Genomic DNA, 22,302 nt, shown 5'->3' on the forward strand with positions numbered 1-22,302 from the left:
TTGGTAAACAAAATCCCTGCCCACAGTGAGCTCACAGTCTAGAGGAAGAGACAGACAATAAAATAAATTACAGATAGGGGAAATAGTATGGTATCAGGGTGTTTACATAAGTGCTGTGGGTATCAAAGTGCTAAAGGAGTACACAGTCACACCCATAGTCGAGGAGAGGAGAATGGGTGGGGAAATAATAATAATTATGGTATTTGTTAAGCGCTTACTGTGGCCAGGCACTGTACTGAACACTGGGGTAGATATAAGCATATAGGGTTGGACATAGTCCATGTCCTAAATGGGGCTTACAGTCTTAATCCACATTTTACCTGTCTACATGCTTTGACACCTGTCTCCATGTTTTGTTTTGTTGTCTGTCTCCCCCTTCTAGACCTTGAGCCCATTGTTGGGTAGGGACCGTCTCTATATGTTGCCGACTTGTACTTCCCAAGCACCTAGTACAGTGCTCTGCACACAGTAAGCGCTCAATAAATACAATTGAATGAATGAATGAATTTTACACATGAGGTAACTGAGGCATAGAGCAAGTGAAGTGACTTGCCCAAGGTCACACAACAGCAGACAAGTGGCAGAGCTGGGATTAGAACCCAGGTCCTTCTGACTGCTGCTCCTCAAAATGAGGGTTTTGTTAGGGATGTCCTCTTAAAGATATCAATTCCTTTTCAAGGACTTGTGTACAAAATCTCAAAACAAAGGTACATCATCAGTTTGTTCTCAGTGAGAGACTTCATCATCATCACCACCATCACCCATCATCACACAACCAATGGGTTGCCAAGGCTGAAGATCTCACCTCATTAAGGACATCTGCACATATTTATAGAACCACATATTTACTGCCACCACATCGCTACAAAAATGCAGATGGAACCACCCTCGTCACAGACAAGGAGGGAACCCTACCTACAGAGATGGCAATAATTCTTCACTGATCAGCCTTTGGCAGTATAGAGAAACCTCTAAAACAGAAACCCCCATTACACTTGCCCTTCCAGATGGAGAATCTGAACCTTGGGAGTGATTTCTTGGCCACTGTCAGGATCTGCTTTTTGCATGGTTGGGGGAAGTGGGTGTGGGGTTATTGTTTGGTGATTCACCCTGCAGTACGGAACCACTCGGTGTGACTTTAATGACCGGAAACACACTGGAGTTTGTGGTGTTGAGCGCAAGTTCAGCATTTTCCACAGAATTGCAATGCTTCCTGGATTTCCTGGACGCAAGACCAAAGGGCAGATTGCCACAGAACTTAGAAAACCGTTAGATAGTCACCCAGCTTGTTGGCTAGAGTCCTCGGATGGGTTTTAAAGTTTCTGGCAGTGTGAAGAACTTTCTTGTTGGATCTCCCCAAAATTGGAATTGCCTGGTACCTTGGAATTATTAAGTCATTTGATCCTTTCCTAAGTAAATGAATAAAACAACAGGGGAGGCTGGTAAAGGAAGGCCTTCCCTCCTTTCTTCATCTATTTGTGAGGAGGTTATAACTTCATTATTATTAATAATAATAATAATTGTGGTACCTATTAAGATCTTACCATGTGCCAGGCACAAAGCACTGGGGTAGATTCAAGCAAATCAGGGTGGACACAGTTCCTGTCCCACTTAGGGCTCACAATCTCAATCCCCATTTTACAGATGAGGTAACTGAGGCACAGAGAAGTGAAGTGATTTGCCCATGGTCAAGCAGCAGACACGTAGCAGAGTGGGATTAGAACCCACGACCTTCTGACTCCCGGGCGCGTGTTCTATCCACTACACCATTCTGCTTCTATAACTTTAATGGGACAGAGTGTGTACTCAGAAATTAACAGTTGAAGACTGCAAAGTACTTTTCAGTGATCACAAATTCCCCCTTTAAAAAAAATGGTACTTGCTAAGTGCTTACTGTGTGCCAGGCATGGAACTAAGCACTGGGGTAAAATACTAGATAGGTTGGACACAGTCCCTGTCCCACATGAGGCTCACAGTCTTAATCCCCCTTTTTCAGATGCTGTAACAGAGAAGTTAAGTGACTCAACCAAGGTCACACAGCAGACAAGTTACAGAGCCAGGATTAGAACCCAGGTCCTCTGAGTCCCACAAATGTGTTCTTTCCACTGGGCCATGCTGCTTCCCTTCACTTCTGACATATACTACAGCAACTTCGGTTCACATTCAGTGGATCTGGGCACAATAGAGGGGGCTAGTTCAAGAGCATATTCTCAAATTTCTGCCAAAAATAAGGGACACAGGAGAACTGCTCTGTGATTCAGCCCTGACAGTGTTGCGGAAAATGGGTATCAACAGGAGCAAATTGCAGCATTCAGTACTATGACAATGCCAGCAACTTGTCAAGACCCTACAAAGATCTGGGATCAGAAATCCAGTAGATAAACCTTGCACAGTTCACACTCTCAATTTAGTTGGTATGCTGCCTGCTCAGAGACAGGCTTCTTTTTCAGTTGTTCTGTCACTTTAATTTCTGCTCAAAATTGACTACTCAACTGGTAAATTGTCACTGAGGAAAAAGGCAACAAGCAAATCGAGATGCTGGCTTTCAGACACATTGGCCCAAAAGTGCCCCAGCTCCAAAGACATTATGATTGAGTTGAGGTAATAATAATAATTGTGGTATTAAGTGCTTACTATGTGCCAAGCGTGGAACTAAGTGCTGAGGTAAACCTGAGATAATTAGGTCAGATATTGTCTCTATCTGGTATGGGATTCATAATCAGAAATCTCTCAAAAACGTAGTCGATGTCCCTAAATGACCCCTCCCAGATTATTAAAATTAGATTCATAATTGTGAACTATGAATTAACATCCTCAGATTGCAATGTTTGGTACAACATATGCAAAACCTTTCTCTTTCCATATCTATATTGTTACAGTTAAGAGATTGATCTTTGAAGAATTCAGAAATTTTTTTTTTAATGAGTTGACCCAGGGAAGAGGAACTATGTTTTAACATTTGAGCAGGCAATCAATCAGTCATATTAATTGAATTCTTTCTGTGTGCAGAGTGCTGTACTAAGTGCTTGGGAGAGTACAACGTAACCTGTCCCCAGCCCACAGTGAGTTTACAGTCTAGAGGGCAGGGGTTCCCGATTAAAGTAAATAGAGTCTATGGCATGACCATTTCCATTTGTCTAGCCCAGCTAAAAATAGCAAGGTACTATATTTTTGATCAAAAATGTTGCTTCATTCAAATGAGACCATCTAGTGGTACATGAAAGTCCAGTTCCGGGTTTGTGTATTAATGGCCGAAGAGGATGGAGAGTAGATGGGGCAGCAGGGCCTAGGGATGTAGGGGCAGATGCAGACAGGGAGAGGCTATTAGATATTCCAAATTCTTGTTGCTCTGTTGCTCACAAACAGCACATTCTCACTTGCTCTTGCTCTTTCTCTTGTACTCTCACTCTTGCCCTTTCTCTAGTATGTTTGCTCTCTCTTTCTGGAATCACTGCAGTAAACCTCAAGAAACATAATGGTACAAATAAATGCAGAAGTTAAGATCATGTTGATGATGAAGATGGAGTCTCCTGTCAGTAATGATGAATGACCCTTGATCTTGAGGATTCGGGACTAAGAAGCTGCCCAGAGGAATTGCTGACAGGGTTGGTAACATTTCAGCAGCCCTCCAGTGACTGCGCATAGGCCCAAGCAGAAATTTGCAAGGAATGTGATGTGGCTAGTGCCCCCCCAACCCACACTTCTCCCCACTTCCCTTCAGTTGCTTTGCCGGGAGCAAGCCACGGGACCACAGCAAGGATAGGGCTGCACTCAAGGCCTCTCCCTTTCTCACTCAAAAAGCTGGAGTCTTCTCAGTTCCTCCTCCCTTCCCAGGCCCCCCCAGACAAGAGGATTTCCAGATCCACAGACCACCCCTCACGACATACACAGAAATCTGGGGCTGTCTACCACTCCCTTTTGCCTCCTCTGGTTCATTATGTCGTACTGTGTATGCCATCCTCTGCATCATATTAGGGGACCTCACAAAAAGCTCTGGACCTGGGTCCTTGGGGTTATTGATCCGGCCCTGGGTTGAGGAGCCAACTAAAATACTTCTGGGGTGATGGCTGCAGTTGAAAGCACTTAAAGCAAATGGTATTGATTGACTGCTTTCAACCAATGGTATTTATTGAGCTCTTCCTATGTTCGGACCACTGTACTAGCACTGAGAAAATGCAATATAGCTGTACAGTTTTCTAGGCTGGGAAACAGTTTTTATCCAAGGGAGAAAAAATGTAGTTTCCCCTAAAAGAATCCTCCAATTTGCTGCCAAGGAATTTTATTCATGACACCTCATGTGCCTTTCCCCCCTCATTCCTGGCTCCAAAAAGGCCATTCGAGCTTTTAAACAGTGAGACCAACTCTGTTGTACTTTCCCCCAACTCGGTTGTACTGTACTTTCCCAAGTGCTTAGTACTGTGCTCGTTACACAGCAAATGCTCAATAAATGCCACTGATGATTGAGAATGTCAAATGAGGAATCAGGATTCTGAGTCCTATTTCCCATTCCACAGAGCACACCAGCCTGTCTCTGAAAGAAAACTGCATAGAGCACCTCTTTAATGACCATCTCTTAGCATGACTTTTACATGTGTTTAGACCCACAAAATGTCTTGAAAGACACTAAGAACCAATTCTAGGTACTGAGTTAAGCTGCTGTGCTAAACATTGGAAACTTGCAGAGTAACTATGTTTACCAATCTTAGCAGTAATCTTTTCTTTGTGTGTGTACGTGTGTGTGCATGTTTTCCACATGCACATGTGTGGAAAATCCCTGCTTGCAACAGCATGATGCTTTGAGGGTTAATAGAATTACTGGCACATGACGTGATGCCCTGGCAGTGGAGATAATCTTGATGAGTTATGGAAAGTTTGTTTTGTCTTCAAAGCTGACTTAAAGCCAAAACGTTTCATACGGAGACAAGCCGCAGAAAGGGAAAAGGACCCACCAAGCCAGGCTTGCAGAACTGTCATGGTTGAGAAGCTGGGAGTGAAGAGAGGAAAGAAGCGAGTGAAGAGCAGGCTAGTTGGCTGGTATAATTCAAAGACAGGGAGACCCCGAGCCTCAACTGGGGAGGAAGAGCAAAAGGGGATAAGGTAGAAATTCAAAGAACATCAAGCAAGTAAGAGTACTAAGCATCTACTAGGTGCAGAGCTCCCCTCTCAGGATTGCACTTGGGGAGTTTCCAGTACTCTACCAGTTTTGGCTACAGGAGGGAGAGTCAAGCAGAGGCCTACCCATTCCATTTCTAGCTTGGGCAGTGGCTACTGAGTGGAAGGCAGTCTGCTACAAGTCAAAACTCACCTATGCTGGGCCGCAGCGACATGAGAGAGAGTCGAGGGTGGAGACTCGAGTTTACTGCGTGGAAGGCAGCAATGGTAAACCACTTCCATATTTTTACCAAGAAAACTCAATGGCTCCACTGCCAGAACGATTGCAGATGGAGAGCAGGGCGTTCTGGGAGAGATGTGTCCGTGGTGTCACTATGCTTTGGAAATGACTCGACGGTACAAGACAAGAAGGTGCAGAGTACTATATTAAGCACTTGGGAGACTACAATTAGTTGACATGATCCCTACCCTCCAAGGAGTTTATAATCTAGCAGGGTTGGTGCTGATGCTCAAGTAGATCACATATAGGAGGAAGTAAGAAAGTGTGTAAAACATTTAGGTAAATGCTAAACGGGGTTGGGGTAGTTAAGTGCTTAGGTGGTGTGAAAGTGCTGATGTAGGGATTTAAACTAGGGAGTGCAGAGATTAATCTGGGAAGGCCCCCTGGAGATGTGATGTCAGAAGGGTTTTGAAGAGAGGGAGCACTGTGGTCCGCTGAATATGAAGGAGCAGGGAATTTCAGGTAGGTGGGGGGTGAGGGAGATGAGAAGAGCTTCAGTGATCAGGTTAACTTGAGTAGGTGAGGATCTCAGAGCCTGAAGATGGAGAGAAGGAAGTTTTATTGCAGTGGGGATTGGGGTGGTGAAGAGCTGGGCTGGTTCCCGGGGTCTTCCAGGTTGTCCCCTGGGGTGGGCGGTTTGCCAAGGAGTGGGGAAGAGCTGTGGTGGCTGTCCCCAAATAGCCAGAATTTTCCTCCATCCCTATGGAGACGAGGGGGGCAGGTTACACTGGGAAGACTCCCAACTGCCCCCTACCTTTCCCATTCAATCGTATTTATTGAGCGCTTACTGTGTGCAGAGCACTATACTAAGCACTTGGGAAGTACTGTGCTCACTGAGTGGCAGGAGCCCTCCTACCTCACCAGCTCACCTGCTGCTGAAGCCTTATTCTAGTCTCCCCCATCAGCCAGATGGCCAGCAGCAGGAAAGCTTATTCATACAGTTGGGGAAAGCAGAGAAGCTGAGGGGAAGATCACCAGGGAAGCTGGAGGGCTACGTTTTCTGCCTTGTGACTTCACTGTCTTTTGGGTTTCAGCAGAGCCCCACCTGGACAAAATCCAGCACTTTCAGCAGGAAAATGTTGTGGAAAATATGTGTGACCTGGGGCACAAATAGTCCGGGCATCTTGCATTTCCTCAGCACTTCTGCCACCCTCGGCCATTACGGACAGCCAGACCTCTCTGATTGCTTTATCTTTTCATTTTCCACTAGGCCTTAGGAAACCACGAATTTGACAACGGTGTGGACGGTCTGTTGGAGCCGCTGCTCAAGAAGGCGAATTTTTCTATTCTGAGCGCCAACATAAAAGCGAGGGGTGCACTGGCCCCCCGCATCACCGGGTACTACCAACCGTACAAGATCTTCACTGTGGGATCGGAGAAGGTGGGCGTGGTGGGCTACACCTCCAGGGAGACCCCTGTACTTTCAAACCCAGGTAGGCATCCTTGTCATCCTGGAGTGGCTGGGACCCTCGGGTGGCTTTCTGTCGGATAACCTCGTTGCAGACTTTTCTTTTTATCCTCTGTACAAAGTCAACGTGGGCCATGTGGATCTGGTTCACCAAGCCCAGGGCCAAGACCGTTTCCCTGGTAGTATTGCCTGAGAAGCTTCTCTTCTGTTCGATTACGTAGGAAGGGATTTGGAGTTTGAGGATGAAATCACAGCACTGCAGCCCGAAGTGGATAAGCTCAGGTTTCTTGGTGTGAACAAAATCATCGCCCTGGGACACTCAGGCTTCGAAGTGGACAAGCTGATCGCCCAGAAAGTAAGAGGAGTGGACGTGGTCGTCGGGGGACACACAAACACGTTTCTATATACAGGTACTTGTGCTAGGGAGCTAGTGTGGCTTCGCTTGAATAGGAACTTACTTTCTTGCAGTCTCGTTGCTGGGGTGTATGCAAGACCACGGGAGGCTGTCAGAAGGGATGCACCTACCCCAGGCTGGCAAGCCCCTCGCCCTAGCTGGACGGAGGAGGGGAAAGGAGAGGAGGGAGAAGTCCTCAACCAGATTTCTCCTGGCATCTGAGCCTGAAGTTTGGGCCAAAAGCAGATCTGGGTGACCCTTCAGGGGACGATTATTTCACTTGTTGTTCCTAGAAGTATCTGGGAGGCAGAATCCCAGCTACCTGGAGCTCAAAGGGCAGACCTACCTCCTTTGTTCCATCAGCGGGGCCACAGCTCCCCTGACAAGCCTCGGGGACATTGGAGATGAAGGGAGAGCATTAAACCCCACGTAGTTTAGGTTTGGCTTTGTCTGACTTGGCTCCAGTCTTTCAGGGCTAGCACCAAACGGTTTTAAAGCGGACTATTTCTATGACCAAGAAGGTGACTGACACACTGCCTGCCCTGGCTGGGATTCCATTGGATGGGAAATGCAGGAAGCAGGGGTCGGGCGGTGAAAACTCATTCAGTTTTCACCAACTAGCTCTCGCAGGCCTTCCTCTTAAAACAGCGGCTCCCAAACCTTTCCAGCTGGTGGGAGCTGGGCAAATCTGCTCCTATTCTTTATTTCCCAACATCTCCAATCCACTGGTCATACCTAAAAGCCAAAATCTGCCTGCACTTCTCTCAGCGGGGACACATTAGCAAAAGGCCCAGGCTTCTGTCCTCTCCTTGGTGGGAAAATATCCTTGGATTTCAGGAAGCCATAGAGATGTCCCAACATAAGCTCTACTCCACTCCCAGTTGCCTCCAGCATGGCAGGTGTGGTTGAAAGTGGAACGAACCTCTGAGGCTCCTGACCGCTCTTGCCTCCTGCCCCAGGTCTGCTCTTTTGGGAGGCAGTGTTGGGGCTGGTGAATGACGTGGTAGTTCTCCTTCCTTCAGCTTCTTCTCCGTCAAAGGTCCCTGCTCCTCAGCGACCTACTGCTTTTCTCTTGTCCCCTCCTTACTGACTTCCACTTCCCAGCCAGCCACTCCCTGGGAAACACCTCTAAGTCAATCAGAGCTCTCCTGGGCAGCTTGTGTGCTGGATATGGACCCTGAGATTGTCCCCTGAAACCCACCCTCCCACATTCATTCACCTGTCCTTTCTTGTGGGAGAACATATTTAACGATCGCCAATAGTTTAAAAAACCAGATTGGTCAGTGCTGAATATTTGCCTAGTACCTACAAGACCAATCAAGAATGGTTCTGTAATTTTTCAGTTAAAATATTTTTCTTTAACCGCATGGCCTCTCTCCACTCTTGGCATCCATATCTCCCCCAGCACAAGTGTGGAAATTCCTTCCGGAATCCTTGAGTTTCAAATATCCCGGGAATGCATCTCATTCGGAGTCGGGGGGGACCTCATTTTCCCTTCTGCCTTTGCACCTGGTGCCCAAAGCTGTGTGGCTGAAAAATGGAACTTAATATTCCTGGGAGGAGATGCCTCTGTGAGAAAAACAGTGAGTGAAAACAAGTTCCAATCTGTTGCTGACTCACAAGAATTCCATTTTATATCAAATTTATTGGGCAGACTGATCTTTCTGCATTTCCCCGCCAACTTTCATTGTTTGCTCATTGAAGTCTTCCACCCTGTACTCCCACTGGTAGCTTTGGTGGAGCCCTCCCGGGGCCCCTTGGGATGCAGTGGCTTCTGGCGATCTTTAGGTGGATTGCAGATCAAGATCGACCCAGGCATTTGGCCAGCTCCTTTCCTTTCCTCATTAGAAAGAGGAATTCCCAAACCTTCCAATGGAGTGCTCCTGGGCAGCTTGTGTGCCAGGTATAGGCCCTGGGATTGCCCCCTAAAACCTGAAACCTCCCACATTCATTCATCTGTCCTTTCTTGGAAGGTAACAAATTCAACAACTGCCAGTAGTTCAGAAAACCAGAATGGAGTCTTCCTCTGTCAATTAATCAATCGATCAGTCAATCAACGTGTGGTATTTATTAGACTGTGAGCCCACTGTTGGGTAGGGACTGTCTCTATGTGATGCCAATTTGTACTTCCCAAGCGCTTAGTACAGTGCTCTGCACATAGTAAGCGCTCAATCAATACGATTGATTGATTGATTGATTTATTAAGTGCTTACTGTATGCAGGGTACTGGACTAAGCGCTTGGGAGAGCCCAATACAACAGAATTGGTAAGAGTGATCCCTACCCTTCAAGGAATTTACAGACTAGAAGGGGAGTCAGAAATTGAGGGGGCATCCAGGTCCCAGGGTACCATACCTATTCTCCTCTTACAGTTTGGGGAAATGGGAGATTATAAAAGATGTGTTCATAATAATAATAATAATAATAATAATGGCATTTGTTAAGCACTTACTATGTGCAGAGCACTGTTCTAAGTGCGGGGTGGGGGGATACAAGGTGACCAGGTTGTCCCACTTGGGGCTCACAGTCTTAATACCCATTTTACAGATGAGGTAACTGAGGCTCAGAGAAGTTAAGTGACTTGCCCCAGGTCACACAGCAGACATGTGGAGCCAGGATTTGAACCCATGACCTCTGACTCCAAAGCCCATGCTCTTTCCACTGAGCCACACTGCTTCTCTGAATGCTGTGGGGGTGGGGTGAATGTCAAGGACTGAGCTTTAATTCTGGGTTCTAATTGCTTGCTCTTGTGGTTTATCAACTCTGTCTTCACTGAGAAGCAGCATGGCTCAGTGGAAAGAGCACGGGCTTTGGAGTCAGAGGTCGTGGGTTCAAATTCCGGCTCTGCCAATTGTCAGCTGTGTGACTTTGGGCAAGTCACTTCACTTCTCTGGCCCTCAGTTCCCTCATCTGTAAAATGGGGATTAAGACTGTGAGCCCCCTGTGGGACAACCTGATCACCTTGTAACCTTCCCAGTGCTTAGAACAGTGCTTTGCACATAGTAAGTGCTTAATAAATGCCATTATATATGTATATATATATATAGTAGCACTGTACTTGGTGCTACTGACTGAAGAGCAGTACACTATGTGCTTGGGAAAAAAGGAGTACAAGTATATATATATATATATATACTTGTACTCCTTTTTTCCCAAGCACATAGTGTACTGCTCTTCAGTCAGTAGCACCAAGTACAGTGCTCTGCGGAGAGTCGATCCTCGGCAGCCATCGAGGATGAGGTCCCATAGCCGCAGCCCCCGTGGCGTGATAGTTCTTGTCATGGACTAATCACTTAACTACCCTATCCGTCCCTCCTGTCTCCGCCTTGAGAAAAGACAGCGAAAACCCACCGTGCTGGCAGCGAGCTGGATTAATAAAAGTGTCTCCAAAAGTGTTTGCAGCTGCCTTGCAGAGGGGTGCTAGGTTCACGCCATTTATGGTTGTGAAAGTCAAGTTTGCTTTTGTCAGGAATCCCCAGCTCCCTCTGACAGGGACATGCTTGGAATCCTCCACCTCCTCTGACTGGGGACGGGCTTGGAATCCAGCTTGGCTCTTCAGCAAGTCCTGCCCCAGCCCCTGGAACTATCCACAGCTAGGACCCATTCAAACCGGGTACGTGGCCTGCAAACCCTCCAGAGGAGAGAGCAGCCTTGTTTCAATCTGTCAGTCCATCACTCGTATATGTGGAATGACTACCAAGTGTTGGGCTCCGTCCTATGCACTTGGGAGACCGCAGTAGATGCAAAACACATGTTCCCTGCCCTCAAGGAGCTTTCGGTCTAGAGATTTACAGATAGGGAACGCAGGAGGAAGAACCCGGCTGCAGGTGAAAGTCGTACAGATACAAATGGAGTACGTATAGAGTGTTTGGGCAAAAGGAAGTGCGAATGGGTTATTGTGAAATGGAGATTGTGAAATGGAGTTTTAATCTACTTCAAATCACTTTTTCCCTGTTAGCAAGAGGCGTGCGGAAAGGGAGAGGAGCAGAGTAGCCTAGGCCAGAACAGCCTAGATCTTTTCAGGCATCATCACCAATCTTTAGCATCTCCTAAAGACTGAGTCACCAAATACACACCCTCAGGGGCCTTGCATGGATGCGTGAGTTCCCTGGGTTCTGCCCTGCCAGCTCTGAGGCGAGGGGGGAGTTCGGTGGCAGGAAGGCCTCGATAAATGATGTTGGTGAGGCCCGAGGCGATATTCACGTGATTGCAAGCTTTTCATGGGCGGGAACCACACATTCTGCTTCTTTTGTATTTTCCCAAGCACCTAGCATAGTATGGTGGGAGCTCAGTAAATACTGTCACTGCTGCTGCTATTTCCATTAGTCCCTCCAAGTGTTCCCGTGAGACACTGAGCCGATGTTCCAGTAAACCCATCGGAGACTCTTGGAGCTGACTCGGGATTTGGGCCATGCTGGCCTGCCAGAATGGACGGCGGATTGTTGGTCATCCTCCCAGTTGGCTCGGCCCCTGGGATCCTGTGGGCACATGCACAAATGCTGAAAAATCCTTCTGCCTGGGCTACCCAGAAGGCAGACAGCCCCACCCTGTAGACACGCATACGAATGTCGGAAAATCCCTCTGCTTGTGCTTCCCCAGGAAGGCAGATAGCTGTTCTCGGCACAGTCGCCCACACCTCTCCTCTCCCTGAAAACATCTTCCTTCTCCCTCCGCCCCCCTTCTTGTTTGAGCCAGAGGAGCATCATGACTGAAGAGAAGTGAGCACTTTGGTCCAGGCCGAGCTCACCTTTCCTCCTCCTCCCTGGCCCTGGTCCTTCCCTGCCCACTTCAGGGATGGTTGGGGGTGTAATCAGAAGTTTTGAGATGGCAAGAGGGCCCTAGTCACCCAGCCCAGTGTGGGGAGAGGGCCAGTTGAATGCTCTGTTTGCCCCAAGATTTCTGGGAAAAATGTTCATTTCCAGGCTGATCAAAAAAGCCAGTGCTGAGCTAATTACCTTAAAACTCCCCCATCATTTAGCACAGTACTCAGCACAGAGTAAGTCCTTAGTGAGTGCCAGAGTTGGTGGAAGTGGCAGGGGAAGGAATGGCAGTCTTAGGGAAACAAAATTGGAAATAGTGAAGGGGTTGAGAGGCTCCGAAATAGGGTTCCTGTGTGGTGCCAGGCAGGACTGTAAATAGATGATTTATCCAAACTCTGTGGTCCTTAGCTTCACATTTATCCTCCTCAGGAGCCCCGAGGGAGGGCGGGGCTCCCAAACCCCCCCAGGCCTGTGGGGAGACCTTTGCCCGTACTTCCATGGATGCCTGTGTATGGGTCTGTTCCAGGAACTCCACCATCCCTCGAGGTCCCGGCTGGGGCTTATCCTTTCATCGTCACGTCGGATGATGGCCGCCATGTCCCCGTGGTCCAGGCTTACGCGTTCGGAAAATACCTTGGGTATCTGCAAGTCGTATTTGATGGGGCCGGAAATGTCATCTCGTCTTCGGGTAACCCCATCCTTCTGAATAGCAGCATCCCCGAAGGTAAGTGACCTCCTTCCCTCGGACTCGGAGGCAGGCCCATTTCTCCCTGCTTCAGTGGTATTTATTGAGGGATTACTGTTTGTGAATCACTGTGCTAAGTCCTTTGGAGAGTAGAAGACAATAGAGTTGGTAGACATGATCCCTGCCCTCAAGGAGCATACTTCCTGCCTTCTAGTCCTTTCTCAGACTCCTGCCCTTCTCGTTCCCCACCCTCACAACCCACACCCTTCCTCTCCCTTCGGCCTACCTGGCAGAGCCCTCTTTCAGCTCCGTCACCCCGACTGAGGGCCCTCAGGGATGGGGTGGCTGCCTGCTGTAGACCAGCCCGACGGTGCACTCTTGGTGATGTGGAAATGGCAGGGAGGGTTGGCAGTGGGGTCAAGGAGCCGGGATTGCCAGGCAACAAGAGCAGCAAGGGCTAGATGGGAGGATGCAGCGGAAATCTTGCATCAGCTCTGAGCCCTGGGTGTCACTTTCCCTAAGCAGTCCCCTGCTTACACTCACACCGCTCCTGGGAGACCAGGACGGGCAAGGACTACTTGCTCCGTTTTACCGAGGGGGAAATGGGAGCCCAGAGAGGGTAAGTGGCTAACCCAAAGTCACACAGCAAGGTAATTTGTTTTCTGGGGTTTCTGATTCATCTCTACGGTGCTATTGGAAGGACGGGTTGAGATTTCCTCAGGGAACCTACAAGCACGAAGCGTCCCTGAAAACATGAGGAATAAAGTCAGCGGGCCGCTGATGATAATCATGGGGGTGTATCTCTCTCCTAGACCCACAAATTAAAGCAGAACTGGACAAGTGGAAGGTCCAGTTGAAAAACTACTCTTCCCAGGAGTTGGGTAGAACTGCTGTTTTCTTGAATGGCAGCACACAATCCTGTCGGTTTGAAGAGTGTAACTTGGGGAACCTGATATGTGACGCTATGGTAAGTCCCTGGGTGTTGAACTGTCCCCTGGGAGGGGTGCAGTGCCGTGGCCTGAGGGGAGACTCGTTGCTGCACCAGCAGGTCATTCATTCATTCAGTCAAATTTATTGAGCACCTTCTGTGTGCAGAGCACTGTACTAAGCACTTGGAAAGTACAATTCAGCAATAGAGACAATCCCTGCCCATAGCGAGCGTACAGTCGCTCAGTGAACCCTGGACCCCATGGCCCAAGGCTCCTTAGTTCCTTGCCTGACCACACGGGACCAAAGACATGAAGGAGATCGCTGAGCTGCGGGAGGGAACCTGACCATGGAGAGGAGGGATCCCAGCTGGTGCCCACCTCCTACTCTCAGGAACGATGGCTTTGGCCTGCCCAGTCGAAACTTCCCGGAGCTAGTCACTGGCCAGAAAGAGGCAGCTTGTTGTAGTGTCCTTAGGGCTGGTCCGTCTGCTCCCAAGGCCCCGATGCTCCTGGATGTGATGCATCCAGAGCCTGGGAGACTCCAAAGTCTGTGGAGAGCAGTGATTGTCTTGGCTGGCATCCAACTGGCTGGCCTGTCCCCCAGGGTTGGGCACTCCTACAGTCCTTCCTGCTGCACTGTTGACAGCTACTAAGAAAGTGGAAGGCTCTCCTGGATAGCCTGGCTTTGAGGTCGCCTCTGCTCAGGATACAGAATTGAGTCCCCAGCTCGCCTCAGTGGGCTTCCACAGGACCGAGCCCTAGACTGGGGGCATCCGCTCCTCCCTAGTTGGCTTCAGCCCATCGCTTCACAGTTCTGTAACATCTGTAACATGGAAGTAATCTCCAATACCAACCAGGCCCTGGCTGGAAAGGTCTGGGGACTCCTAGGGCAGAGGGCAGGGGTGGGCCCAGCACCCAAAGAGGCAGGGCTACCCTGTTGTGGGATTCCCACGAAGGAGTGGGGAAAGCCAGTGGTGGAACAGCGCTTCCCCCACTGCTTCCCACCAGGCCAGCCTGGGCAAGGCCTAGGTTCCCTGGCCGAGTCTGGTGTGGTCTCAGACTGGGCCCGGCCCAACACAGGACTCACTTGGGGGACCATACCTGGGACTGGGCAGTTGCACGAAGAGGGCCTGGACCACTTTTCCCAGGCCTGGGAGAGACCGGATCAACCCCTGCGAACCTAGTAATAATAATAATAATGATGGTATTTGTTAAGCGCTTACTATGTGCAAAGCACTGTTCAGTCCTTTCCTGCCCCCCGGCCCTGCCCACCAAAGTGCAGGTACCCGAGGGCACAGTGCCCAAGAGCTGGCCCCCCGGTCAGCACGAGAAGCATCAGCGGGGCTGGGTGTGTTTGCCCGTAGAGCTCCTGGCCCCTCCCGGGAGGGATTGGCGAGATCACTCTGTGCTAATGTTCCAGATTCACAACAATCTCAGGCACGCAGACGAGCTGAGGTGGAACCACGTTTCCATGTGCATCATGAATGGAGGCGGCATTCGGGCATCCATTAGTGAACAGAACAATGGTATGTCTTCAAGGCGGGGGACAGGCAGGGGCAGGTAGGGGGTGGCTTGGGGTGGTAGCTTCACCTTCTCTGCATGCGGCCTTTCCCCTCCTGAGCTTGCAGATTCAGGGGCTGGGCCTCTGCTGCTTAATTGCACAAGACCCGCCCCACGTGCATCCATCTCCCTAAACCAGCCGGCTGTGGGTCTCAAGGTCACCCCTGCCTAACCCCCTCTGAAACCTGCCTCTCTGCGGCATCATGACTGCCCAAACCCAAAGCAGCGACAACCAATCTCTGGGGCCTAGAGAGGACAGGGCAGAAAACCAGCCAGAGCTTCGGGAGCCCGGCCACCTGGGTTCCAACAGAGCTAGGTTTGCCACTTTAGCATCTTGGATTTCCAGTCCACATCCTAGCCCCAGGGGGCTGACCCTGAGGAAGGGGACCACTGCCCCTCCGAGAGGACACCCAGCTCCCTGCCCCAGATGGGCCAGTGGCTCGGATGAGATGAGCTGGGGGCTCTCAGAGTAGGAGACTTTCTGCCCACCTCCCTTCACCCTCCAAGGCCTGGTGATTGTGGCACCAAACCTCTGCCGCTCTGGGTCGCTGAGGAAAGGGCCACTTCAAGGGACCACCCCCTGGCTGAGGCAGGGGGGTCCAGAGGAGATGGGGACCCTGCGGTGGGACAGAGGGCAGACTTTGGGGGAGAGAGCTGCCCTGCAGGATTGAGGCAGGTGAAACTCACTTGGGGGCCAGGCCAGAGGCTGTGAAAGCCAAAGAAGTGGGATTTGAGGTCTGGTCCAGTTCCCCTAGCCCGCTGGCCTTCATCCAGTGTCCCAGCCTTCAGGTGTCACCCAGGCCAGGGATGGACTGGGGCCCAGGTAAAGCGAGGCAGGTTCTTATTGTTAGCAGCCCGTGAGAGTGGCTGAGGTCATTCAGAGGGAGTCTGCCCCAGCCTCCTTGTTTTCACATGATTCTTGAGATTTGTCCAGGGTCTCGGAGCAAGCTGAGGCCTGGCGTCTATCCCGGGGTCAGTTAAGAGCTAGAGGAAGATGAGTAGCCGGGACCATTTAGGTGTAGTTCTGCCTGGAAGCAGGGGGTTGGCCTGGGTGACCTCTCAAAACCACTTCCAGCCCCAGCGCTCTGGGATTCTCTTCAGTAATAACCACTCAAACCTGGCCAAGGCTGGTTTAGCCTGCATATGCACACTTTTGCTCTCTCTATTTCTCTTTCTTCCTGTCTCTCTCTCCCCCCTCCCCCCTCGCTCTTATTTCTCCCAGTACTGAGGGAATGTTGTCTTGGGGTCGGCTTATCTGCTGACACCCACATCTCCTATGTCTCTCCTCAGGTGTAATCACGATGGAGGTACTGACATCAGTGCTGCCCTTTGGGGGCACGTTCGATCTGGTGGAACTGAAAGGCTCCACCTTGCTAAAGGCCTTCGAACACAGCGTGCATCGCTACGGCCTCTCCAAGGGCGAGTTCCTGCAGGTCGGGGGTAAGTAGCCACCTGACAGCCCCCATTGCTGGGGCATCAGCCCCACCGCTGCCCAGGCTGGTCCTCTCCGTCCTGCTCCGGCCAACCTATCTGCATGAGTGCTTGTCCAGTCCTGCTCTGGCCATTGAGCCCCTGAAACTCCATTTTCAGGCATTTCTGGGAATTTTGACCTCAGCTTTGGCTGAGGAACCTTCAGATGACTTGCAGATTGAGAAGAGGGTCCGGCCCGCTGGACCCCGGAATCCCAGACCAGGAATTTGGGGAAAAGAGGGGAAATCTGAGGCTGGGAACAGGTGTGACCCCAGTCAATAGGGGCAGGAGGGAAGGTGCTCTTCGGCCTGGATAACTGCTTCCTACCCCAAGATCAGCCTCAGGTAGGGGCTCAGCTGTAGGACCCAGACTGCCTCAACACAGCAGTCCCCAGCAGTGGGGAGAGGGGTCGGAAATCCCCCCAGGCACAGCAAACGCCCCAGGAGGGTAAGCATGTTGGGTAGATGGTGGCTTTCAGCTTTGTTTTCTAAGTGTAGGATCATTTCTGATAGGTTTTTTTCTAAATTTGAAGCATCTTAGGTATTTTCCCAGGGGAGGGTAATCCCAAGAGATTGTTCAAAGTCAGCCACCCACCTCTCCCTGTTCTGCACCAACCAAAGTGGGGATATATGGGGCAGCTTAGCCGGCCCAGGGCACTTGCCATAATTACCTTGGGGTGGGTGGCTTGGAGGTCTCCTTTCTGTCCCCAAGTGCAAACTGTGATCTCCACAGGGCCCTGTCTTCCCATCCCTGTGCTCTGCCTTCCCAGTTCTTTCTTGTTTCCTCCAATTCTTGTTTCCTCTAATTCCAATTAGAGAAGCAGCGTGGCTGGGTGGAAAGAGCCCGGGCTTTGGAGTCAGAGATCATGAGTTCAAATTCCGGCTCCGACAATTGTCAGCTGTATGACTTTGGACAAGTCACTTAACTTCTGTGGGCCTCAGTTACCTCAGCTGCAAAAATGGGGATGAAGACTGTGAGCCCCCTGTGGGACAACCTGATCACCTTGTAACCTCTCCAGCGCTTAGAACAGTGCTTTGGACATAGTAAGCGCTTAATAAATGCTATTAGAAAAAAAAAATTCTCTAAGGTTGGAGAGAACTAAGGTACGATTTGTTCAGGCCATTGCACCCATCCCACTTAGACAAGTGGCAGTTGGATGTTCATCCTTTTCTCCCGCTGCCAGACGAGAGGACGCTCCAGCCCTGGGACCCCGTTCTAGGCCCCGTGCCGTTCCCAAAGAAGCAGGCCTCGCTCAAAGCCATCACAGTGGCCAGGAGGGCACGGTGCTCACCTCAACCGGTTCCTCCCTTCCAGGCATCCACGTGGAGTACGCCCTTTCCAGGCCCCCTTGGCAAAGGGTGGCTAAGATCGAGGTCCTTTGCACCAAGTGCCGCGTGCCCCGGTATGAGCCCCTGAAACTGGACGTTGTTTACAAAGTGGTCTTGCCCAGCTTCCTGGCCCAGGGCGGCGACAGTTTCCAGATGATTAAAGATGAGTTACTCAAACATGATTCTGGTAAGTCGGGCAGGGAGAAAGGGGGTGCCCACCTCCCACACAGACCCCACCCACAAAACTAGCTTCTCCCTCCCCTGGGACCTTCCTGAAGTTTGGCCTTCCTCCTCCAGTCACACTGGACACGGGTAAAGGCACAGTGTTTTCCCAAGTTCAGCCCTTCCCCATCCTAGAAGCCCTGGGCCCCCGATTCATATTGGTCCACATGAGGGGTGACAGAGATCAAGAGCAATAAGGATGGTGTTTATTGTGATCTCATTAGGTGCCAAGCACTGTGTTAAGCTCTGGGGCAGATATAAGATAATTCGAAAGCTTCAGAAAATGTTGAAATGGGGTAGGCCAGCTCTCTGATGGAGTGTATGTTGTTCCTATCCAGGTGATGAAGATATTAACGTGTTGTCCCAGTACATCTCCAAAATGGGAGTCACTTATCCAGCTGTTGAAGGACGGATCAAGTTTTCTGCTGGCACGTGGCTCCAAGGAAACCTTATCCTCGTGTCTCTGCTTTTTGGGGCCGTGACACTGGTTTTCCACAGATAACAGAGCCTCCCCTTCCCACCTGCTGAGATGGCCCCCAACTAAAACGCCCTTATTGTTTCAGGCCTGGTGAACTCCTAGCCCTGGGCCCCCACGTTGATCCTGATACACCTCCCCGGTTCCAAGGGCATTCTTGTAATGACAGGGCTCCAGGGTGAATCCTAAAGCGAGATCCTGGGAAAGAGCATCTGAGCAGAAACCTAGCAAAGGTAAACAGAGCCAATTCAAAGGGCATTACCAATTTGGGAGTCAGTACGGCCAAAGGACCCCTTCCTTCTCTAGTACAAATATTTGTGTTTCCTAAAGCGTTGATCTCCTTTCCCCTCTCTTGGGAAGTGGCCACTCCAACCCCTGACATGTAAGCAGATTTGCTCACAGCCTCACAAGACCAGGATTAGTGCAGAACTGAATGTCCAGTTGTCCACCCTGACCCACCTAGGTACAGGCTCCCAAGGCGGAGACCTGGCCCAGACAGAACCTGGTGATTCTTCTCAGGGAACACCCGACCAGTCAGGAGAAAAGGTGTTGGCCCAACCCTGCCATTTCAGTTAGGAGTGAAACAAAGGGCACTGGGTGCAAGACACCATTGGCCAGGGCAGAAAGCCACCGGAAGGAAAAGGTGTTTAGGAAGACTTGTGGGTTACAGGAGAGCATACAACTCCGTGCAAGAGAGCCAAATCACGACTTCCTGATGAGCCCAAGTCCCTGAGGAAAAAGGCCTACTGCTCCAGTGAGGGCATTGTACAATGGGGAGAGATCCAAGCGGTCCTTTTTTCTATCGCTCTGCGGTTACACTCTAAATCTTCCCATTCAAGAGTTGCATCTAGCCTAAATCTCACCTGTCTCCAGTGAATGAAAATGTACTGAAGGGGAGCAGGCAAAGAACCTCAAGTTCTCTGGGCTGGGTGAAGCCTGGGCTAGCAGCAGGGTGAAGCTTTGCTTATGAGGTTTGTCCCGGGCAGATACGGAGCACCCCTATGCTTTTGGGAACTCAGGCCACCTGATCCCAGCCCCAGGTGGTTCCATTTTATACCATCTTGGAACTAGGTGGACAAAAGCAGGTAGAGCCCTAAAGTGGGAAATTGGAAAACTTTCATGTTTTTGAATCTTCAATAGCTTATTTTCACAGCTGTGACGGTAAGATGTTTAACTTGTTGGAATGACAAAAAAAAAATTAAAGCCAGATATTGTTACTTGTCTTGCCTCAATGGGCTGTGGTGAATGGTTAACTGCACGTAAGTAGGAGAGCATAATAAAGCTGAGCTGCAGGTAAAATCCAAATACTAACGTAGACACTAAAGGCAGAGCAGGCTTAAAGCATTGTGTCTCACCCTGAAAGCCACTACCAACCCTTCCCTCTCAATGTGGTCTCTGCAGGCACTGTGCACTCCTGGTCCCACCCTCTGTGCTGGGACCCTTTTCTGACACCTCCTTCTGTTCAACACTCCCAGAACAAATTCCTAGACGGATGTGGCATAGGACCAACCTTGTGTGGAATCTGCATGTCCTCAATGGTCCTGTTAAAGCCTGCGGCAGTATTAATCGAACAATGATAGAGCCGTCTGTGCTTGGGTTCCATCTGGTCTGTAAGCTCACTGTGGACAGGGAATGTATCTACCAAATCGGGTATATCTTACACTCCCAAGGGCTTAGTACAGTGCTCTGCTAATAGTAAACAGTAAATACCATGGATTCTTTACATTCAATCCATCAATGGAATTTGAGCGCTTACTGTGTGCAGACAGCACTGTGCTAAGCACTCCCGTCCTGGCAACCAGCCTGAGCCAGCTCCTCTCAGCAGCCCACCTCGGCCTCCCCTCCAGATCACAGCTGGGGTCCCCGGGGATGGAGAAGCAAGAGGAAGCCAGCTGAACCAGCACCAGTGGCCTGCAAAAGTGGCGCCAGAAAAAATCCTGTCTGCCAGGGGCAGAAGGTGAGCTCAGCCTGGCAAAGGCTGACACACCCGCTAGCAGGGCCACTTCTGTTTTACCGAAGAAAAGTGAGTTTTAGGCTAATCTGATTTAAAACAGGTTTAAATTGCGGCCAGAGTTCTTAACATCAAACAGCCGTTTTCAGGCCAAGGAGATTCAAAGCGAGTTAATGCCCTCTGTCACAAACATTGACTAAAGTCTGTTAAGGATCTAAGGGTCAACTGTCCTGGTGATTCCCATTAGCAATTTTGGGTTAATTCTTATCTGTTCTTATTTGCTTTTTTGATCCCCTGATGTGCTAATTCAGGCAGTAGGTAAGTTTCTTTCTGGGGGTAGGCATTGGTTCTTCTCCCATGGGGTCAGTGACTCCTCCCCTCTGCCTCTTTGGCACACGCTCTTTATAACTAGTGTGGAAGTCAAATCATACCCTCCCATCCGGTCTCGTCTTTGTTTGGCACTTCCAAGTTGGGACTCTTTTCACCCCCCAGAACTTCCTAAAACAGCAGAGGAGGAAGTGGACAGGACTGGTGGGAAGCCCAGGATGCAGGCTGTCAGCCAGCTGACAGATCAGGTACCTGATCTCACAGGAGGAAGAAACTTGGCTGGGACCAGCCTCGATCCAGAGGTACCTGAGCCATTAAGGGGCCTGTTCAACATTACATACTCCATAGCCCAAGAAATGAAAACACCAAAGGAAAAAGTCAAAATGTATAGGAAATTTTTCATTTCTTGTTAGTAGAAATGTGTTGAATATAATATAAGGAAATCAAATCTGAAATTTCATCAGAGAAGAAGGCCATTGCACAAAGATTGACCTTCTTGTGGGAAAAATAATTTGGCAGCAAAATTCAGGGATAGCCTGAAACTGCCCAAATCTGCAGCTCTCTGGATGCAGGTAGAGAAGTTCTAAGTCTTCCTCCCTCAGCCTTTGATTTTCTTAACCACCAGGGAGAAGTGACCTCTGACATGAACTAAAAGAATGGGGATCCTTACTCAATTTATATCATCTTTCAGTTGGCATTAGCCTTTATTAAAACCGAATTAACCAAACTTTCAGACCGTCAGTGTCAGGATATTTACAAAAATGTACAACAGGACATTAAGAGATATCGCAATAGCGCACCACCAGGCTGCACCTGCCTGTTTATCTGGGTTTCCGCTTCTACATCCAGGGTGATACAGATGTAACTTCTTTTGGTGCCTGGGGTTAAAAATAGTAAATTAGTTAACCGTAAGATACACACCACCCCCTAAACTTCCCAAAAGAACTTTAACAGAGTAAAACATCTACCCACCCACACCTAAAGTGATAAGATCCAAAGGGCCACAATTCCCCAATAAACAACCACACCCACTCAACGGGTAATGGGGGTGTTACCAATCTCTTCTCCCTTTCTGACATTTTGGTCCTTACCTTGTTGAGCTCTGGGAACAGCTCCTCGATCACGATATCCAAAAGAACGTACGTCAGCTGGCCCGGAAAGAAACAAGACACCACTGAAGGCACAACACAAGATGACCACTATGACCCCTGGGATAACTCGCTAGTCTTGACGCTCCATGGTTGACCCACCGTGCACATGTGGAGCTGTGGGGAGGCGGACTCAGCTAGAAGTGAATGCTCGTTCTAAGTTCCCGTTTGGGATATTGCAAAATTTGGAGACGAAGTTTGCATAATAGCTTCTTTCCCATGACATAGGCTGACCCTGAAGAGATGCTACTCTA

At 49.7% G+C, this 22,302-nt stretch overlaps 2 protein-coding genes and 1 non-coding gene across 6 annotated transcripts in view; 2 read left to right on the forward strand and 1 right to left on the reverse strand.

The window, feature by feature from the left end:
• NT5E (5'-nucleotidase ecto) overlaps positions 1-19,845 on the forward strand; it is a 30,285-nt gene extending 10,440 nt beyond the window's left edge. Inside the window, exons 2-9 of the mRNA XM_038761017.1 lie at positions 6,603-6,825; positions 7,022-7,210; positions 12,480-12,677; positions 13,451-13,605; positions 14,988-15,093; positions 16,418-16,567; positions 17,912-18,112; positions 18,486-19,845. Coding sequence (XP_038616945.1) covers positions 6,603-6,825; positions 7,022-7,210; positions 12,480-12,677; positions 13,451-13,605; positions 14,988-15,093; positions 16,418-16,567; positions 17,912-18,112; positions 18,486-18,649 — 1,386 coding nt within the window. The 3' untranslated portion in view covers positions 18,650-19,845. The remainder of the gene's footprint in view (positions 1-6,602; positions 6,826-7,021; positions 7,211-12,479; positions 12,678-13,450; positions 13,606-14,987; positions 15,094-16,417; positions 16,568-17,911; positions 18,113-18,485) is intronic.
• LOC119941078 lies at positions 5,158-5,295 on the forward strand. Its single transcript, XR_005455112.1, has one exon. It is a non-coding gene; the product is annotated as a small nucleolar RNA SNORA7 (small nucleolar RNA).
• A 1,725-nt stretch (positions 19,846-21,570) lies between the features above and the next one.
• SNX14 (sorting nexin 14) overlaps positions 21,571-22,302 on the reverse strand; it is a 40,374-nt gene continuing 39,642 nt past the window's right edge. For all 4 annotated transcript variants that reach the window (XM_038760733.1, XM_038760736.1, XM_038760734.1 and 1 more), the window contains 2 exons: positions 21,992-22,048; positions 21,571-21,778 (listed from right to left, as the gene is read on the reverse strand). In XM_038760733.1, coding sequence (XP_038616661.1) covers positions 21,740-21,778; positions 21,992-22,048 — 96 coding nt within the window. In that variant the 3' untranslated portion in view covers positions 21,571-21,739. The remainder of the gene's footprint in view (positions 21,779-21,991; positions 22,049-22,302) is intronic.

This window comes from Tachyglossus aculeatus, chromosome 19 (assembly GCF_015852505.1).
Source record: "Tachyglossus aculeatus isolate mTacAcu1 chromosome 19, mTacAcu1.pri, whole genome shotgun sequence".
Taxonomy (NCBI): domain Eukaryota; kingdom Metazoa; phylum Chordata; class Mammalia; order Monotremata; family Tachyglossidae; genus Tachyglossus; species Tachyglossus aculeatus.